We start from the raw sequence: 20,566 nt of genomic DNA, 5'->3' as shown, positions 1-20,566 counted from the left end.
TTGTGCTTGGAGAAGATACTTTGTATGTTATCTATCTTTTTAAATCTATTGAGACTTAATTTGTGGCCTAAAATATGGTCTGCCCTGGAACATGACCCAAGTGCTCTTGAGAAGAGTGTGTATTCTGTTGTGGTTGTATATTCCTCTGTATGTTTCTTAGAGCTCTTTGGTTTATTGTGTTAAGTCCTCTCTTTCCGTAGTTGTCTTCTGTCTGGTTGTTTTGCCCATTATTGAAAAGGTAATATCAAAGTCTCCTCTTATTGTTGTAGAGCTGTCTGTTTTTGTTTCATATATCTTGATGGTTTGCTTTTAGGTTTGTAGATGTTTATAATTGTTATATCTCTTGCCGTAATGAACCTTTTATTAATATATAATGCCCTTCTTTGTTTCTTGTATCCATTTTGATTTAAATTTTATGTGTCTGATATTAATATAGCCACCTCTGCTCTCTTTTGGTGACTGTTCGTGTGGAATATCTTTATCCATCTTTTCATGTTCAAACTATTTGTGTCTTTTGATCTAAAATGAATCTCCTGTGGACAGCAGTAGTTGGATCATTTCTTTCATCCATTCTGCCTATTTCTGTCATTGATTGGAGAGTTAATCCATTTGTATTTGAAGTAATTACTGATAAGAAGGAACGTTTCTCATCTCTCTTATTCTCCGTATGTCTGATAGCTTTTTTGTTACTCATTTCCTGCTTTACTGTCTTATTTTGTGCTCAGTTGATTTTTTGTAGTGATACTTTAAAATTCCTATCTCATTTCCTTTTGTATATATTCTATAGCTATTTTCTTTGTGGTTACCATGGGATTCCATTTGATATCTTAAAGTTATTATGCTCTAGTTTGTATGCCAGCCTAATTTCAGTAATATACAAAACTGCTTCTGTGCAGCTCTGTCCCACCATTTTTTCAGTTGTTGATGTCCAAAATTATATCTTTATACATTGTATGACCCAAAACATATAATAATAAACATTTTTTAATACATTTATTTATTTTTGGCTGCATTGGGTCTTTGTTGCTGTGCATGGGCTTTTTCTAATTGCAGCAAGCGGGGGCTATTCTTCGTTGTGGTGCACGGGCTTCTTACTATGGTGGCTTCTTTTGTTGTGGAGCATGGGCTCTAAGCACACGGGCTTCAATAGTTGTGGCTCCTGGGCTCTAGAGTGCAGGCTAAGTAGTTGTGGCGCATGGGCTTAGTTGCTCCGCGACATATGGGACCTTCCCGGACCAGGGCTCGAACCCGTGTCCCCTATATTGGCAGGCAGATTCTTAACCACTGTGCCACCAGGGAAGTCCCAGTAATAAACGTTTAAATGCATTGGTCTCTTAATTTATGTAGGAAAAGTGTGGAATTGAAATCCAAAGTTACAGTAACACTAGTTTTTAGGCCAATAACCGTTTTGTTTTAGTATGTTAGTCTCTTAAATCATGTAGAAAACAAAAAGTAGAGTTTTTAAGCAATTGTTCAATTATACTGGCTTTTATAATTGTCTTGTGTTTACCTTTACTGAGACCTTTACTTCTTCAAATGACATCGAGTTACAATGTTTTTCTATTGCAACCTGCAGGATTCCCTTGAGCATTTCCTTTACAGCAGGTCTAAATGTAATGAACTCCCTTAACTTTTTTTTAAACCTGGGAATGTCTTAATTTCTCCAAAATTAATTGCGGTTCACTGTCCAAGCTTTCCCCTGCCCCCCAGGAAGTTGCAAGCCATCAACTGACTCCAGAGCTCCACTGTAGTTACATCAGATTCTGCCTGTGCGGATACTGTCCAAGTAGGACAGGGATTCCTGTTCTGCCATCGTCCCTGAACCCTCTCCTCTGCTTTTTATAGAATTTGAGGTGGTACACCAATAAAGTACATTATAAAATAAAATAATTTTTGAAAAGCTTTTAAAAATAAAGATATATTTTCAGACCAAGATGAATTATTTACTAAGTATGAAAATTGGGTTGGCCTCCTACTGTCACAGCCACAAGAGAAGCACACACTTTTGATCGTACCATTTTCATGATCTACAGAAGTGGGAGCTGTAATATTAAATCTTGATTCTATAAAGATTTTACTACTTGAAACAGAGCCAAAGTGATCTATGTTCTTACTTCCTAATGATTCCTCTTAATGTAAGTATAGACTCTGGAAATCCCAGAGAGATGAATAACTAGACTTTCTCTCAAATTCATGTTTTTCTTAAACCTTTGACTGTTTAATTTGTTTGATGAGTACCTGAAATGAAGTGTATTGTGATGTTGTTTAGTGAAAAACCCACATGCTTCAAATACTGAGAGGCATAAATAGAGTTGAAATTATCTGCCTTACCAGTCTGCTCCAAATGGAAACTCCCACCTCTGTGGTTGCTCAGGTCACCATTTTTCTCAGAAATAAATTTTGATTCAGGTTTTGAACAAAAATATCATTGAGCGTCCAATACACACCAAAAGTTGACAGAGAAAAGCCTTTCCAGTAAAGTGTTTTCCCTATAAAGGGCATTACAGAATGTCCGATTTAGTATAAAATGTACAAGTTCAGGTGTTCAATTTAAGTTGTTCATGCTCCCTGTTTAGAAGTGTGATTTGAACTCTGAAGGTTCCTAATAGATAGATCCTAGGTCTGCATTCGCCCCACTCCACAGCCGTCCTGTGGAGCGCCTGCCCAGCACCTGCATGTGCTTTAGGTGGGCTTCCCTGCAGGGTGTTTTAGCGCTGACACCAGTTTGCTTCTGGAGCACTCTCCTGCTCACTGCAGTTGATGCGTGAGCTGATGTGTGCCCCAGGAATGGACACTTATTCTAACGTGAGCCAAAGCAAAACTTCACTGGAAGGTAAACTTGCTGAAGATGTCATAAGATACAGCCTTAAAATAAATACCCTTGGCCTTATCCCCAGTTCCTCCACGTTGAAGTATCTGCTCTCGATGTCCCTTTTAGAGTAGAGCATTAGAGTTTGATGTTGGGGCTTTGAGAAAACTAATTCTTTATTCAAGTACAAGTTTGCAGGAGTTTTTCTTACTAAAAGGTTCTGGTAAAGCATTCGAGCATGGGCTCTGGGTTTGTGATGTTGGCAGGGTCCAAGATTGGAATGAGCTTAGGGATAGACAGTCCCCATTCCTAGTTATGTTTTCTTAACCTGTTAGCTTCCTGGTCGCTGTGTTGAACTCTGTTAACTCACCCTCTGAGCCCACAGAGGGGTGTGAGAATCATCATCTGCTTTCTCCAAGCTCTATGCACACTTTGTCAAAGTGCTTGCAGCCCCTGCAGTTACCAAGTTTCTGAACTTCCCACTACGTGGCCAGCTCCTGAGGGCAGAGGCTGTGTGTTCTTTTTTATATCCCAAGCACAAGTCCTCTGTTAACAAATTAGCATCTGCCGAGCTGAGCTGAGAGCTCGGTTCTCAAGCTGTATACGACACCTGCACAGAGCGGGGTTTCTGTGAAGGTCTGTTTTAGTTGCTAATCTGAGAATGTGGATGATTTTGGTAGCTGTGGTCTTACTAACTCCTGACGCAGCAGGCAGGGGGTTGAAGGCATGTTTCATAAATACAGCTTCATTTCCTCTTTAAACAAATGTTGTGGTTTTAAAAACAAACTGTGAAGAACTGCTTGTGTGTTAGATTCTAGAGTGATTCTACATTGCTTTGTATGAATTCAGTAACACATCCACAATGAAATCTTCTTCTGTGCAGAACTTCTGACAGGGATCCTCTGTGGTAGGATGGAAACCCCCTCTCCTGGTTTCTCTCCTCTTTTCCCTGGAGTGGCTAATGAATGCTTTTCCCAGGCATTTGACTGGACTTCCCTGAACATTACGATGCTCTGCACTGGTCCCTTTTACAGTTCAACTCTGGGTGACGTGCACTCCACGGTAACTTGAGACATGTTTAAGACCACGAACTTGGTAAAGTTTTCTGGGCTGCTTTTACTTTCCTTTTCCTCTTAGATTTCTTTGGCTAGAAAGCTTCTGTGAGAAAATTGATGTCACTAGATATAATTTCCAGTACTTTAAAAGAATTCACATTCCATACTGACTGTCGTGGGACTGGTTGCTGACTTTGGAGAAGCTCTTTACTTTAGCTGCACTGAGATTGGATTTGGGCTGCCGTCAAATGACGAGCATGTCTTACTGCACAAATGTGTGTGGCTTTTCTGAGCCACATTTCCTGATCATTGAGACAGGAGTCGTGCGTCCAGTGTGCTCTGCTGGTCCCCCTGTTGCACGACAGGTGTGGTGTTGGGCCTGGAGATGAATCACAAGTCAGGTGTCGTCCCTGCCTGGAGAGGGGAAGTGAGGAGTCACAAGTCCCCACCTACTGTACAGGGCTGCAGTGGGGATCGCAGTCAAACCCGCCATTCAGATGCAAGACATCCTGACTTCATGGGCCAGGGTTACTAAGTCCTGGGGGACCAGGAAGTTTTGCTTGTGGTTTACTCTTGAAAATGGGAAGACTAATGAGAACATCAGCAGGCTGCTCTCTCCTAACAAAACCAAAGCTTGGGTACAGTTGTTCTCTGTTATAAAACCACCCTTAGGCATTGGATGTCAGGTCCCCTGCATTTCATGCGGCCTTGTTCTGTTACAGGAGTCCTTAGGATGGGCTCAGGCTCCGTGCACTTAACGCGACCTTGCTGTCTTGCAGATGTCTCACGCAGCCACCAGTGCCTTCTGCCGTTCTATTAAGCTGCAGTGTGAGCTCTACCCCTCTAGAGAAGTGGCCATCTGCCTGGACCCTTACTGTGGACTTGGGTTTGTCCTGTGGTGCCTCTGTAGGTGAGTTTCGTCTTTGCACCTTTACGATATAAGTAAGTAAATCACACACGTGTTTTCAGACCACTTGTGAGAACTGCTAACGGGAGGGGGCCGCCTGCAGGGTGCGGCTCCTCCTCAGCCCAGCTCCGGGTGCCACAGGGACACCTGCCCTGGTAGCCACTCTCTCCAGCATCTGAAAAATTAGTCTCCGTAAAGTTTGCTGAAACCAACAGAGACAGAATCTGGGGCCATTCTCAGAAGCTGTCTGTTGGGAATCTGTTTTCCAGGCAACTCCCAGGCCGTGGGCTTGCTTCTCATGCCTCTAAATCTTCTCAGGTGTCCCAGGCCTGGAATTGTGTTCACCGGGGGCATCCAGGCTCTTTCCTCCTCAGGCTTCTCCCTGACTTCAGCTGCGGGAGGCCGGAAGGAAGCTCCACAGGCTCCCCTACCCCCACTCCCCTGCGTGGCCCCCACTCCACAGCTGGCAGCCCCCAGGCCCAGCTCCTGGTAGCTGCCAACAAGTATTAATGGAGAGGATGAATGTTTATTGTCATTTTTCTCTAATTGTACATAGATATTCATTGTAGAAACTTTAGAAAATACAAAATAATATAAAGAAGAAAATTAAGCCATCCATAAGTATACTACCCAGAGATAACAGTAAATTCTCACTAGTAGCATTTTGGCATATAGTCTTACAGAGTTTATTTTCTAATGTAGTACTATTTTTTATTATTGACATTTTCAAACATATACAAGTGTATATGTTTAAGTGTATAAAGAACACTGTAACAAACACCAGGGCCCAACAACCAGCTTCACGTGGATCTTACTTTGCCGGTTTGGTTTCATCCAGCCTTCTGATTATTTCTGTCCCTTTTCCATATGGGCATTTTAAAGCAAACACCAAAAAACATACGGTTTCACCCATAAACCTTTAAGTACACGTACAATTTTGTAAATGTACATTAATATATTTATAAAACTGAGATGCTACAGTGAAATTGCTTATAATTGCCTTTTTTCATAATAGTAGACATTTTCTCATCTTTAAACATTCTCCTAAAACAATTATTTTAATGCATTTATAATATTCAATTGGGTTAAATTGGACTAAATCCAATTACATATTTTTTAAAAACACTATCATTCTAATCACCACAATTAAACTTTTTGAGAAAGCAAATATAATTGAACAGTTGAAATATTTTAATGATTTTTGCCTCAGTTCAGAATGCAATAGCATTGTGGGTAATTTTTTCTTGGAAAATAGTTCAGAATATACCATTCCAACAGTAGGGCCAAAGTGACTTTAGACATATCTGGCCAGCTGAGAAGGAAACCTATTCTGAACTACAGCTTTATAGGCAACTGTCTCTTGTTACTTGGCAAAAGTGCCTTCTGGTTCTGCAGGCTCACCCAGCCAAGCCCCGTGAAATCCACAGAGAAGGTGCTGGTTGGAGTGAGTCCTGCTGCATGTCACCAGCAGCAATGGGACTCTCTAGAGGAATTGTACAGAGAGGGTGGCAGTGACCCTTTGCTTAATGTCTTACCTGCAAATTCATTCAGAAGTCACAAAATCAGCTATGATCCCTGCAGCACTAAAAATAAATACATAACAGCTGTAAACTTCTTCGTTCTGAAATCCATTATAGAAACAGATCACAATGGACTTGCTTAAAAAATTGGACCTGTTTTAAAAAGCACGTCAGACAGTTGGTATTCATGGATTAGAAAATTCATTATTGTTAAGATGAAAATTCTCCCCAGACTGGATAAACTTCAAAAACATATGCCAAGTCTGAAAGAAGCCAGACTCAAAAGACCACTTATTATATGATTGTATCATGTGATACCATTTGTTGGAAATGTTCAGAAAGGGCAAATCTATAGAGACAGAGAGTAGAATAATGATTAACTGGGGCTAGAGCTGAAAACAGGATTGACTACAAATGAATACAAGGCATGCCTTTAGGGTGATGGAAGTGTTCTAGGGTGATGGAAGTGCATTGTGGTGATAATTATACACTCTGCACAACTGTCAAGGTTCTTTTAATTCTGTACTGCAAATGGATAGATTTATGATATGCAAATTATACCTAAGTAAAAGTTTTAAAAAGGAAAACAACTTTCCTTGGAGTAACTGAAGTGCGTGGTACAGACCCTACCCTCCCAGTTCAGTAGGCTCACCCACGTGACACCACAGGGTGACATGTGTTGTCGTGAGTTGTGTGGCTGCCTTGCTCAGGGTGCCCAAATTGTGAGAGTTATCAATTCTTTGTATGTTTTATCAAGTTAATAATCTGAAATCATTGAATTATAAATGTACAAATTTATATTAGTTACCAAAATGTCTTTTTTTCTCTCTCTCTCTCCTGTTCAGACATTTTTTATTTTTGTTTTTTTATCTAGATTTTATTTTTCAGAGTATTGTTAGGTTCACAGCAAAATTGAGTGGAAGGTACAAAGATTTCCCATGCACACCCCACCCCCACACACACAGCTTCCCCTGTTATCAGCATCTCCCACCAGAGTAGTACATTTTTTACAAACTAAGAACCTACCTTTGACACATTATCATCCCAGAGTCTATAATTTACATCAGGGTTCACTCTTGGTATTGTAGAGAGCCCAGAAATAGACCCACATAAGTATAGTCTGTCGATCTTTGACAAAAGTGCAAAGGCAATACAATGATACAGTGGAACAGAGGTGGTCTTTTCAACTAATGGTGCTGGAATAACTGGACATCCACAGGCCAAAAAAAAAAAAAGAATCTAGACACAGGTGTTAACAGCCTTCACAAAAGTTAGCTCAAAACAGATCATAGACCTAAATGTGAAACGTAAAACTATAAACCTCCTAGAAGAAAACTTAGGAGGATATCTAGATGATCTTGGGTTTGTTGATGACTTTTAGATACACCACCAAAGGCATGATGGCATGAAAGAAATAATTGATAGGCTGACTTTATTAAAATTAATCATCTCTGCTCTGCAAAAGATACTGTCGCGAGAATGGGAGCAGGCCAGAGGCTGAGAGAAAATATTCCCAAAATGTTTTTTAAGTTGTTTTGTTCTTTTTGAAGTTAAGATCTAAACTAGAATAGTTCAGGTTCCAGAAATTCACAGGAAATAATCTTCTTCCCTATAAGCAACTGCTATTAAGTAGGGAAGTATTTATAGCCAGTGCCAAGAAATCAGTGTTGGTTAATAAATGAAGCAACAAATCGACTTTCGTTGGATTGAGCAAAAAAAAGGGCAGGTAGAAAATCGGTGAATCAGGTTCTCTGTTCGTCCTCTACTAGGATTTAATAACCTTTTCTTAATGTTGTCTTCTGTTTATAGGAATGAGGACAGAGGTGAAACTATGTTTAGTTTTCACAAGTATGCTTATATTCTCTAGCCTTGAACTCCACACTGGACCCTACCCTTTCACGTGCTAACAGTCTGATCAAGCAAGTCATTTATCCTGGTGTATATTCTTGAGAAAGCTAGCAGTGGGTGATTTGTATTTCCTTTTCGTCATTTCTGGTCTCCTTATGATAGCATGTAAAAGGAAAATGCTGGGAACTATATGGGTAGATTGTCATAATTAAGCAGATCATCATAAGGTTTTTACCTGCATTTTGATTCCCTAAGACATGGGGCTCCAATGTCATTAACTGTGTTCGGTACCTGCCAGAAAATGTAAAAGTCCCCAGTGTCAGAGAAGTGGTGTAAATTTGAGCTGGAATAAAAGTCATGCAGGGGAATCTAATTAAGGTGGTCTCGTTAACCCCGATTCACGAATGGGTTGAATAACATTTGGTGCTAACGGAAAACTGTGCACCATCACTTTTCAAAGAGGGAAAAGGCATGTTTCCTAGTGGATAATTAACGATTTACATGGTGCGTGATGTGCGAGGGTGTTAGATCTTGGGCTGTTACCTGGTGTATGATCCCATTTTTGGCCAAGATTGTCCTTTTAATATCCATTCAGCAGAGGTAAATTTTCCGTTATTTTTATTTCTTCCTGCTTAATGTTGCCTTGAGGCTTCTCATTGGAGTTGGTTCATGAGCTACAAAGAAAGCTCTAATTCAGGGTCACGCCAGACGTGGTGTGGGGGCTGATCCTTGAGTGCTGCGTTGCAAAGGGCAGAGGGTGCAACGGTGCCTGTGGCACAAAACACCGGTGTCCAACAAGTCGCCCTCGCAGGTGGCCGCCTCTTGTGTCGGTGGCCTCAGGGGCAGGGGTCTCCCTTAGCTCTCATGGCCCCTGGAAAGAAGACAAGGGCTCAGGAACAGCCCGCAGGACCTCCGGGTGTGAGGGGAGCAGCCCTGATGCGCTGCGGGAGCCGAGGAGGTGTTTGGCTCGACTTCAGACCCCCAGTGCGTATTCTTGGTGGTGGTTGGTTCAGAAGTGAGAAAACAAAACATGCCGGATTCTCAACCAGGTGGAAACTCTGATTTTTAAAGCACCACAGTGTTGGCTACAAGGACTTCCAGATGAAAGCGTGTTTTCACAAACTGCAAGGGCTCAGCTAAATTTGTACAGAAGTGTTACTGGATAGATGCTACTTGCAGTAAGTAGTTGTTTGACCAAGGTGTCAGTATTGTAATGCAGATATATTGTCGTGCTGTTTGAGCTCTTAAATAGCCGCACTGTAAAGTGGTCTTTAAAGGCCTAAATCAATTTCCCAAGGACAAATCTTAAAGAAAAATTGACAGAATGTTGAGAGTTATAATTATTGGAATGGTATCTTATTGATTTTTGTATACTGACTATAGAAATAATTTTTATACTTTTCCACAGGACTCCACTGGAAAGTGTAGTTTTGCATGTTTCGTGTGTAACAAAACTTTCACATCAGCAGGAATTCAAAGGAAATATTTGAAAATTTTCAAAGGAAAGTTTTGGGCATAATAATCCTTTCTCCTGGTTACTGAGAGCAGTCAGCACATCCTCAGAGCTCATTAAAGTTCATCTAAACTCAACTTGGAACAAGTTCTTATTCTATTCTGAGTTTCATTTAATTCTTTAAATACAGAGGGCTCTGTTCATTATCAGATTTCCTTGCTCAGAAGGATTAAGTAAAATTCAAAAAATCCAAAAGCCACCACCGGAAAAATTCCCACCTGATTATCAAATATCCTTCCTAGAATAACACCTACATCTTATCCCCACACATTGGTTGTTGGTTGTCTGATGTTTTGATGCATTAAGCTCCAATAGGAGAATCTAAAGCAATCACCAACTTGTAGCATTTTGTTATCCTGATAAGAAATGTGTGATAGAGGTATTCCAGGATAGAAATGTGTGTGTTTTTGAATGTGTTTATGGGTCATATTCTATGGAAATGAATGAGTGCCCTGAGAACTGACAAATGGGCAGAGAAATGCCCGGGGTCCCTCTGCCCTACCCCCCATTAGTATCCTGCTCTGTTTGTTCCTGTGCTCTTGCCCTTCTTCACAGCTATAATCGTAGTTTGTATGTGGTTCCATATCCCACTTTCTCCTTTTAATATTAAAAATGGGAAGTTTTTAACCGTGTGTCTTGGATTTAAGTTTTGTGGAATCCATCTTTAGAAGCCAAGTTAGAACACATCTGCCAACAAATCACTTTCATTCCTTAAAAAGACCGTTCTTCCTAGTGGTCCACATTGGAAGTGTGTGATCCCTGGGAGCCAGTGTTTCCACTACAAACAGGAAAGGTCCTCTGAAAGCCGTCATGAGCTGGAGTTGGGAGTAGGAGAGCTTTTTGTGGGGGTCATACCTGTCCAAGTAAAAAGGCGGCCAGAGAACTGGACAGGGCAACCGGCACCACCGGGAGCTTCCTGAGCTCCACCCCCCCTGCCCCGCAGCATATCACAGGATTGGTCCTTTCTGAAGGGACATCCGAGGGGCACACCCAGCCCACCTCATCAGGCTAAGGCTTTTGTATGAAGCAAAAACAGGTTCTTTAAATGGTGCTTATTCTAATACGTCCAAAGAGCATGTCAGTTATTTGTACATGACAGACTTAGTCTAAGAACCTTCTTTTTAAAGTTCTTGCTTATGATTTTCACTTGCTCAGCTGGGATCCCCAGGGTGGTCTAGGGAAGGTGGGTGGAACCTCAGAGGGCCTTCAGCTCACGGGGGTGTTTCCTCTGAGCCCTAACTCTCGGCTCATTATTTACTCCTCCCTTGAAGAAGCAGTGTCCTTTAAAAGGAGACATTGGTTTCAATGAAACTTCTGTTGTTCTGCAATAACTGTGGCATTTGAGTGTGCTCTTAGATGCTTGGGTAGATTTAATACAGCCTGTGCAATGAATCCTAACTGGCATAGAATTGTTGAAATAAAGTGGCGATGTCTTCTTTTACTTATTCTGATATTCCTTCAGAGGAGATCAGATTAATTAACATTCCTGGCTTACACATTAACTTCAAGTAATAACACAAAAGAAAAACCAGTGCAGCATTACAATGCTGTATCGTAAAACATTGTGTGTGTGTGTGTGTGTGTGAATACAGCTCTAATGATGAACTACTCACTATTGGGTAACTTTCACACTTTTGAATCTTTGTTTTCAACAGACAGAGGGGCTTAAGATTCCTCAATCAGTGATATAATAAAAGCCAATTACATTTTTTAAATGGGCAAAGGACTTGATTAGACATTCCTCCAAAGAAAACATACAAATGGCCAATAAGCACATGAAAAGGTGCTCAATCATGAGTCATTAGGGAAAGGCAAGTCAAAACCACCATGAGGTACCACTTCACACCCACTGGGATGGCTGTACTAAAAAAAATGGAAAATAACAAGTCCCGGGGAAAATTTGGAGAAACTGGGATCTTCGTACCTTGCTGGTAGGAATGTAAAATTGTGCAGCCTTTGGGAAACAGTTTGGCAGTTCCTCGGCAAATTAAACATAGAGTTACCATGTGGTCTAGCAATTCCACTTTGGGGTACATACCCAAAAGAATTGAAAACAGGGACTTAAACAGATACTTGTACGTGCTGTTCATAGCAGCATTATTCACAGTAGCCAAAAGGTAGAAACCACCCAAGCATCCATTGATGGATGAATGAACAAATAAAATGTGGTCTATCCATACAGTGGGATGTTATTCAGCCTTGAAGACACATGCTACAACATGGAAGAATGTTGAAGGCAATATGCTAAGTGAAGTAATCCAGGCAGAAGAGGACAAATGTTGTGTGATTTCACTTAAATGAAATATCTGGAATAGGCAATTCAGAAACAGAAAGTAGGTTAGAGGTTACCAGGCCCTGGGAGGTGGAAGTGGTGATGGGTTAGGTACAGAGCTTCTGTTTGGGATGGTGAAAAATTTTGGACATACATAGCCAGTAATGGTTGCACAACATTGTAAACGTAATTAATGCCACTGGAGTGTCATTTTAAAATGGCTGAATGGTAAATCTTATACATATTTTACCACAATAAGACTTTTAAAACTAAGACCAAAAAAAACCATTTGGTAGCATCTTTAGGAATTTTTCTGTATAGTATCATGTCATCTGCAAACAGTGACAGTTTTACTTCTTCTCCAATTTAGATTCCTTTTATTTCTTTTTCTTTTCTGATTGCTGTGACTAGGATTTCCAAAACTGTGTTGAATAAAAGTGGTGAGATTGGGCATCCTTGCCTTATTCCTGATCTTAGAGGAAATGCTTTCAGCTCTTCACTGTTGAGTATGTTAGCTGTGGGTTTGTCATATATGGCCTTTATTATATTGAGGTATGTTTCCTCCATGCCCACTTTCTGGAGAGTTTTTCTCATAAATAGATGTTGAATTTTATAAAAAGCTTTTTTGGAATCTATTGAGATGATCATATGGTTTCTATTCTTCAATTTCTTAATGTGGTATACCACACTGATTTGCAAATATTGAAAAATCCTTGCATCCCTGGGATAAATTTCACTTGATCGTGGTGTATGATCCTTTTAATGTGTTGTTGGATTCGGTTTGCTACTACTAGAGCGCGTCAATTAATTCAGTAAATTGACAGGATACAAAATTAATAGAGAAATTTGTTGCATTTCTATACATTAACAACAGAAGAGCAGAAAGAGAAATTAAGGAAACAACCCCATTTACCACCACATCAAAAAGAATAAGATACTTAGGAATAAACCTACCTAAGGAGGCAGAAGACCTGTACTCTGAAAACTGTAAGATGCTGATGAAAGAAATTGAAGAGGACACAAATAGATGGAAAGATATATATAAATATATATATATATATAAAAATATATACCATGTTCTTGGATTGGAAGAATCAATATTGTTAAAATGACTGTACTACCCAAGACAATCTACAGATTCAGTGCAATGCCTATCAAATTACCAATGGCATTTTTCACAGAACTAGAACAAAAAATTTTTTAATTTGTATGGAAACACAAAAGACCCCGAATAGCCAAAGCAATCTTGAGAAAGTAGAATGGAGCCAGAGGAATCAGGCCTCCTGACCTCAGACTATACTACAAAGCTACAGTCATCAAAAGTGTATGGTTCTGGCACAAAAACAGAAATACAGATCAGTGGAACAGGATAGAAAGTCCAGCGATAAACCCATGCACCTATGGTTAATTAATCTACGACAAAGGAGGCAAGAATAATACAATGCAGAAAAGACAGTCTCTTCAATAAGTGGTGCTGGGGGTCTTCTGGGCTTCCCTGGTGGTGCAGTGGTTAAGAATCTGCCTGCCAATGCAGGGGACATGGGTTCGAGCCCTGGTCCGGGAAGATCCCACATGGTGCGGAGCAACTAAGCCCTTGCACCCCAACTACTGAGCCTGCACTGTAGATCCCACAAGCCACAACTACTGAAGCTGCACACCACAACTACCGAAGCCCGTGTGCCTAGAGCCCATGCTCTGCAACAAGAGAAGCCACCGCAATGAGAAGCCCGCGCACCACAACAAAGAGTAGCCCCCACTCACCACAACTAGAGAAAGCCTGCGCACAGCAACGAAGTCCCAACGCAGCCAAAAATAAAATAAGTAAATTTTAAAAATAATAAGTGGTGCTGGGAAAACTGGACAGCTACATGTAAAAGAATGAAATTAGAACATTCTTTAACACCATACACAAAAATAAACTCAAAGTGGATTAAAGACCTAAATGTAAGACTGGTTACTATAAAACTCCTAGAGGAAAACATAGGCAGAACACTGACATAAATCTCAGCAATATCTTTTTGGATCCATCTCCTAGAGTAATGGAAGTAAAAACAAAAATAAATGAATGGGACTTAATTAAACTTAAGCTTTGGCACAGCAAAGGAAATCATAAACAAAACAAAAAGACAACCTACGGACTGGGAGAAAATATTTGCAAATGATGCAGCCAACAAAGGATTAATCTCCAAAATACACAAACAGTGCATGCAGCTCAATATCAAAAAAACAAACAACCCAATCAAAAAATGGGCAGAAGATCTAGGAAGACATTTCTCCAGAGAAAACATACAGATGGCCAACAAGCACATGCAAAAATGCTCAACTTTGCTAATTATTAGAGAAATGCAAACCAAAATTGCAATGAGGTATCGCTTCATACCAGTCAAAATGGCCATCATCAAAAAGTACAAATAATAAATGCTGGAGAGGGTGTGGAGAAAAAGGAACCCTCCTACACTGTTGATGGGAATGTAAATTGGTGCAGCCATCATGGAAAACAGTGTGGAGGTTCCTTAAAAAACTAAAAATAGAATTACCGCATGATCCTGCAGTCCCACTCCTGGACATCTATCTGGCGAAAAGTCTTAATTTGAAAAGATGCATGTACCCCAATGTTCATTGCAGCACTATTTACAGTAGCCTGGAAATTTACAAAGACATGGAAGCAACCTAAATGTCCATCAACAGATGAATGGATAAAGAAGATGTGGTATATATATACAATGGAATATTACTCAGCTATAAAAAAGAATGAAATGATGCCATTTGCAGCAACATAGATGGACCTAGAGATTATCATACTAAGTGAAGTAAGCCAGGGAGAAACAAATACCATATGGTATCACTTATATGTGGAATCTAAAAAAAAAGAAAAAAAATACAAATGAACTTATTTACAAAACAGAAATAGACCCACAGACATAGAAAACAAACTTATGGTTACCAAAGGGGAAAGTGGTGGGGAGAGGGATTAACATATACACACTACTATGTATAAAATAGATAACCAACAAGGAAGGACCTACTGTGTAGCACAGGGAGCTATACTCAATATTTTGTAATAACCTATGAGGGAAAATAATCTGAAAAAGAATATATTTTATATATATATATATATATAAAACTGAATCACTGTGCTGTACACCTGAAGCTAACACAACATTGTAAATCAACTATACTTCAATTTTAAAAATCTCTTTTACTTAAATCTTAGAAGGTAGTTTATCTAGGATGTTCTGTTATAGCATATATCTATTAATGTTGATTTGTAGCCATAAACCAAACAAAATTAATACCATTGAAAATGTAGTTTGGCAAATACTTCATTATTTTAAAATCACAGTTGCCCCATTAATTAATGGTGAAACAAAATAGCCTCTTGTTTCTCTCCCCGTGCTCTCTAATGTAAAGGTAAAATTAGAGAATGATTGTATTTTCCTTAGTTCTGTTTGGTAATCCAATTGGATCATTCTGAAGTAAAATTATAATCCTAATTCTTCTAATTGTCCTAGTTTCCTTTTATTTACTCTGGATGTCAGTTTTCTGAACCAGGGTTGGGCACGCTTTTCCTCAATTGGCTGTTTAGTAGATATTCAGTCTCCATGGTCTCTGTCGCAACCCTCAGCTCTGCCCGTTGGTGTGAAAGCCACTGCAGATGGTACTGCAAGGACTGAGGGCCGTGTCCCAATAAAACTTTATTTACAAAACCAGGCAGCATCTAGTTTGCTAACTCCTGTTCTGAACTTCCAGACCTTTTACCAAAATTCAGTCCTGTGTTTCCCACTGTGAGAGTCCATTCTGTGAATATAGCAGCTTTGAGAGAAACCTAACAGCATCAGAGCTTTGAGATCTTTCAATGAGTGCTCAAAATGGCAGTAACTGCGGATCATAATCCCATAGTTCTTTTGTATTTTTCAGAATGTTTTTGTAAACACGCTTTTGTTTTATATTTACAAATACCGGAGAGTAGAGTTGGTGTGACTGTCCCCTCTTGCAAATGGACAGTAGGTGTTTCTCAGAGGCTGGCTGGTCCCCCATTCTCCATCCTTACTGAGCCCTCCCATCTCTCTGTGCAGCGTGTATTCCGGGCACCAGTCCATCCTCATCCCACCTGCAGAGCTGGAGACCAACCCTGCCTTGTGGCTGCTTGCCGTGAGTCAGTACAAAGTCCGGGATACATTTTGCTCCTACTCAGTGATGGAACTGTGTACCAAGGGGCTGGGCTCGCAGACAGAATCCCTCAAGGTAAGCAGCCCTCAGAGTGCCTGGGGGACACTTGCCAGCATCCTGGGAAAGCACCAGTGTCAGAGGGTGTGGAGTAGATGTGGTGAGGCTAAATGATCCTTCAGAAAAGCCGACATAAGGTCCCCTGTCACCTGAGGTTGACGAAGTTGTTTTCACGTGAAAACCTTGTTTTATAACATGGATGTTTTCCCACTGCCAGAGTTAGAGGTCAGAGTGTATGTTATTGATGTCTTTAATTCTGTTAGGGCTACTTGGAGAGTCCTGAATTGCCTTTTGATTTGTTGGTGAATTCAGTTCTTGAGTGCAGTTAGTTTTATCCCAACGCTGGGGTTCGAGTCATACGTCTAAATTTAGCCACTCATTTCGTTTTCCTTGAGGACCCTGATTGGTAGATCTGGGTCCTAACCAAAATTCATTTTTACAATCCAGTGAACAGTGGCTTGGTTTTATTTTTTAATATTCAATTACCATTATGTGACAATAACAACATTTCCCTTCATTTAAGCCAAGGACTTTTTTTTTTTTTTTTTTTTTTTGCGGTACGCAGGCCTCTCACTGCTGTGGCCTCTCCCGCTGCGGAGCACAGGCTCCGGACGCGCAGGCTCAGTGGCCATGGCTCACGGGCCCAGCCACTCCGCGGCACGTGGGATCCTCCCGGACTGGGGCACGAACCCGTGTACCCTGCATCGGCAGGCCGACTCCCAACCACTGCGCCACCAGGGAAGCCCCAAGGACTTTCTGATAGACATATTTTCATAGTAAATTATGTAGTCCTTATTCAAGTAACTAGGAGAGAATAATTATATGACCTATTTTGGTTAATATTCCAACTATTCACTGTTTATATGCTCAGATATGTGTGGGTGTGTATGTATAGATATATACACAGATTATATTTGTGTGCATATATGCGCACATACAAATTATCTATACACTTGCCATTAGTAAAGCAATATATTTCTCTCTTCTGAATTTTGTTTTCCTCTTCAGACCTAGTGCATTAAGCTTGAACAAGAAAGCAAAATGCAAGATAACTTTGACATTAAGCTACATAAATAAATATTACTTGAAGTTATATGTTTATACAGCAAAGGAAATTTATAAAATATTATTATTCATGTCCACCTATATTATGCTATAAAATGATTGAGTACGTTTCATGAACTTTACCTATAGGTGCATTTATAAATAACCAAATGAAATAATAAGTGATTTCTAAGCACTTTACATAATTGATTAATTTAACCTTTACAATAGTTCTCTGAAATAGGTCCATTATTGTTTCCATTTTAAAGATAAGGAAACTTAGGTTACAGAGAAATTAAGCACCTTCTCCAAGTTCTTACATTTAGTAAAGTTTGAAGCCAAATTTTGAATCTGTGGCTCCAGGGGCACCATCTCAAAGCCCAGGGTGCATTGCCTCCCAAAACACGCATGTGTCGAGGGTCATTCGTGTTACCTGGACTTAATTTTCCCTGTGTAACTGCACGTATGGAAGATTGTCGTTATCTTGACTCATGTCCCTCCTCAGCTCAGGTGCCCTTGTCAGCTCTCCAGGACGCTGATGGCTCCTGGTGACTGTCCTGTGTAGGGATGGAGACCCTGTCGCTCCCTCGCCTCCTGTTTCATTGCCACTCCCGTTGCGCGTTTTGCTCTTCCTCAGCTCCACTTGGGAGTGTTGTGCTTTTAAGGCACTTCATTGCCTGTCCCGGGTGTTGCCATTTCGTTCACTAGATGGAATTTGGGCAGAACTGAGCTGTGCTTCCTTGTGACAGTTTATCTGGGACCTTTTACGTCTCAGGACATGAAAGGAGAGCTGTGTTTAAGAAGCTGCCCAGATGTTTTCATTTTCCATTCTTACATTAAAAGCAGGTTTCTCATTTCTCTCCGACGGATGTTCCTGTGTATCCATGCTGGCAGGAGTGTATACAAGTGCTTCTGTTCTTCCCCAAACCCTGTCCTTTAATTATTTTATCCACACCTTGTTTTTCTTCAACTTTTCTCCTCATTATGCTTCTTGAATTATTTAAGATATGTTTGTAATGGCATCCTTGATTACCGATATGGGCGTTTTTTTATTTACACATGTTCTACAGCATTTTGGTTAATGGTGCAGACACAGAGAGCCCTGGGAATGAATATCTGTGTGGAGTTTCTGTTGTTGTACAGATCTGGGTAAGGAGCCTGCAGGTCACACCCCTAACACTGGCAAGGCTGACCTCCTACTGCTGTCATTATTTCTAGGCACGAGGACTGGACTTGTCCCGCGTACGGACCTGTGTAGTGGTGGCAGAAGAACGGCCCCGAATAGCACTCACCCAGTCATTCTCAAAACTGTTTAAAGACCTGGGCCTCCATCCACGGGCCGTTAGCACCTCGTTTGGCTGTAGAGTGAACCTGGCGATTTGCTTACAGGTGAGTTTCCTTGATGCCCGTAAGTGCGTGAGTCAGAGAGTGACTTTTAAAGACAGGCATACAGCGCCACACTGCTCAACATAGTTTCCCCTGCTGATGCTTACCCACATTTAGAAGGTATCTTTCAGTAAATGCATGTGGTTGGTATACACCTTTTGTTTGTTTGTTTTGTTTTGTTTTTAATTATACTCTGCATTTGTCAGTAACCATTATTCATAACTAGCATTCACAGGCTTATTCTGTCCTGGGGCATTTTAAGTTTTGTAACACGAGTAGCAGTTTGTCAAGACCTGTGAAGGCAGGCTCTTTAAAGATGAGATACTAAACAAATGTTTCATTGTGGCAAGAAATCCTGTCTCTTGAAGTACTTAGTCTCTTGTATGCAGACAGTAACTTCTGTAGGAAGAATTCCAGGACATTAAGCAGATTCATGAATTTGCGGCTGGGGTGACGTTGAGGTATATACTTTTTGCTGCATTTCTAAGGCAGAGCTGTAAGTGAGGCTGCCCTTGTAAGATAGCCTTGCATTATATGTGGCAAAAAAAAAAAAAATGCTTATTTTCTTTCTTTCTCTTCATTAGCCCACTTCAGACCATCTTCACTATTCCTTTCCGTCTCTGAACTCTTAACATGAGATCTAGTCCATGAAGGAAGGGAAAGTCCTATGGGGATCTGTTCCCAGTGCCCTTTGGGCAGCCTCATCCAAAACAAGCCAGCCCAGGGCTCAGCTGCAGGCTTTGTTCCTGGAACATATTAAGAGGACAAGAACTTTGCTCACAGCAGGTGCTGGAGTGCAGGACAGTGGACACAAGCTGGCTCCTGATCTCGCCTCCCTGCCCACCCACTGTCTCTCCCATTTACGACCCAGAGATGCTGCTTACAGTTCCCCTTGGGAGACCTCGGGAAGCTCCTGGTCAGCTCTCTCCCGGCCAGTGCTCTCAGTATCTGGACTCAGCGTGGACTTTGGAGAGGAAGGACTCTCCCCATGTGACCAGTCTGCTGAGCTCGCTTCAGAAAAATTAGCTACAGGAAGGTGTTCTGATTTTCATTGGTGTTCCTTTGCTTCTGTCTTCCTTCTCTTTGAATTAGCTCCATTTCTAAAAATTTATAACTACCAGGGTCCTCTCAAGAGTCAGTTGAACCTTGTTCTATGATTGAAATTAATTCCCTTTTCTAAGAGGTAATCTGAAGAATTGGATTTATCTTGCCAAACTAGTTCTTTAAATATTGAAGTTTTCTTTTCCTATTCACCTTGATCTGTTCTGCTTAAATGTTTCTAGCCATCTGTTCCATGAGGAGAAATGAGAAATACAGAAATCCACTTCTTAAATAAATTTAGCCATAGGATAATGTAATGCTTCCCTTCTCCTGCAAGTAGTGGGGAAAAAAGATCAGGGATCCATGAGAGACAGGCTCTTGGCCACAATATTTCTTCTTCTTTCTCTCTCTCTCAGAATGTTGGCAGATGAAGGGGAGAAGGGCATAGAATAGATCCCATATTAACATAATATCACTTAGCACTTGTCCACTTCATACAGGCAACAAAGCAAGTTCTACTATACTTTATTATACAGAATTAAAACTTTGTAGATACTAGAAATAGAGCACTTATGGTTATTTACCTTTCTATTTTTCATTTATTTCCGTCTACTTGATCCAAAATGTTTTAAGAAGTTTTATAGGGAAGCAGTAGATTAAGTAGGGAAAGTAAAATACACTAAAAGTAATTGAAAAGATAGAGGTGACAGAAAATAAGGGTAAGAAGCCGAGAATGAAGTTGGCACACAGGTGTTCGCCACCTCTGTGGCCTAAAACATGAGCTCCATCATTCCTGTGTCCTTAGCACCTAGAACCGTACCTGGTGCTTTGTAAATATTTAATAAATATGTGTTGTAAGAATGTTGGATAAATTAAGTTCTGTACTCCTAATAAAAAGAATAAATATTCTTTTTCTAGAAAACAGTTCCGTCAGTATGACCCCC

The 20,566-nt window shown here is 40.5% G+C and overlaps 1 protein-coding gene across 4 annotated transcripts in view; it reads left to right on the top strand.

The window, feature by feature from the left end:
- The window catches only part of DIP2C (disco interacting protein 2 homolog C), a 359,569-nt gene that overhangs the window by 307,213 nt on the left and 31,790 nt on the right, over positions 1-20,566 (top strand). For all 4 annotated transcript variants that reach the window (XM_067699777.1, XM_067699766.1, XM_067699759.1 and 1 more), the window contains 3 exons: positions 4,644-4,774; positions 16,001-16,169; positions 18,414-18,584. In XM_067699777.1, the coding sequence (XP_067555878.1) occupies positions 4,644-4,774; positions 16,001-16,169; positions 18,414-18,584 (471 nt within the window). The remainder of the gene's footprint in view (positions 1-4,643; positions 4,775-16,000; positions 16,170-18,413; positions 18,585-20,566) is intronic.

The sequence above is a fragment of the Pseudorca crassidens genome, chromosome 1, assembly GCF_039906515.1.
Source record: "Pseudorca crassidens isolate mPseCra1 chromosome 1, mPseCra1.hap1, whole genome shotgun sequence".
NCBI lineage: Eukaryota > Metazoa > Chordata > Mammalia > Artiodactyla > Delphinidae > Pseudorca > Pseudorca crassidens.
This window is presented reverse-complemented; position numbering and strand designations above follow the sequence as displayed.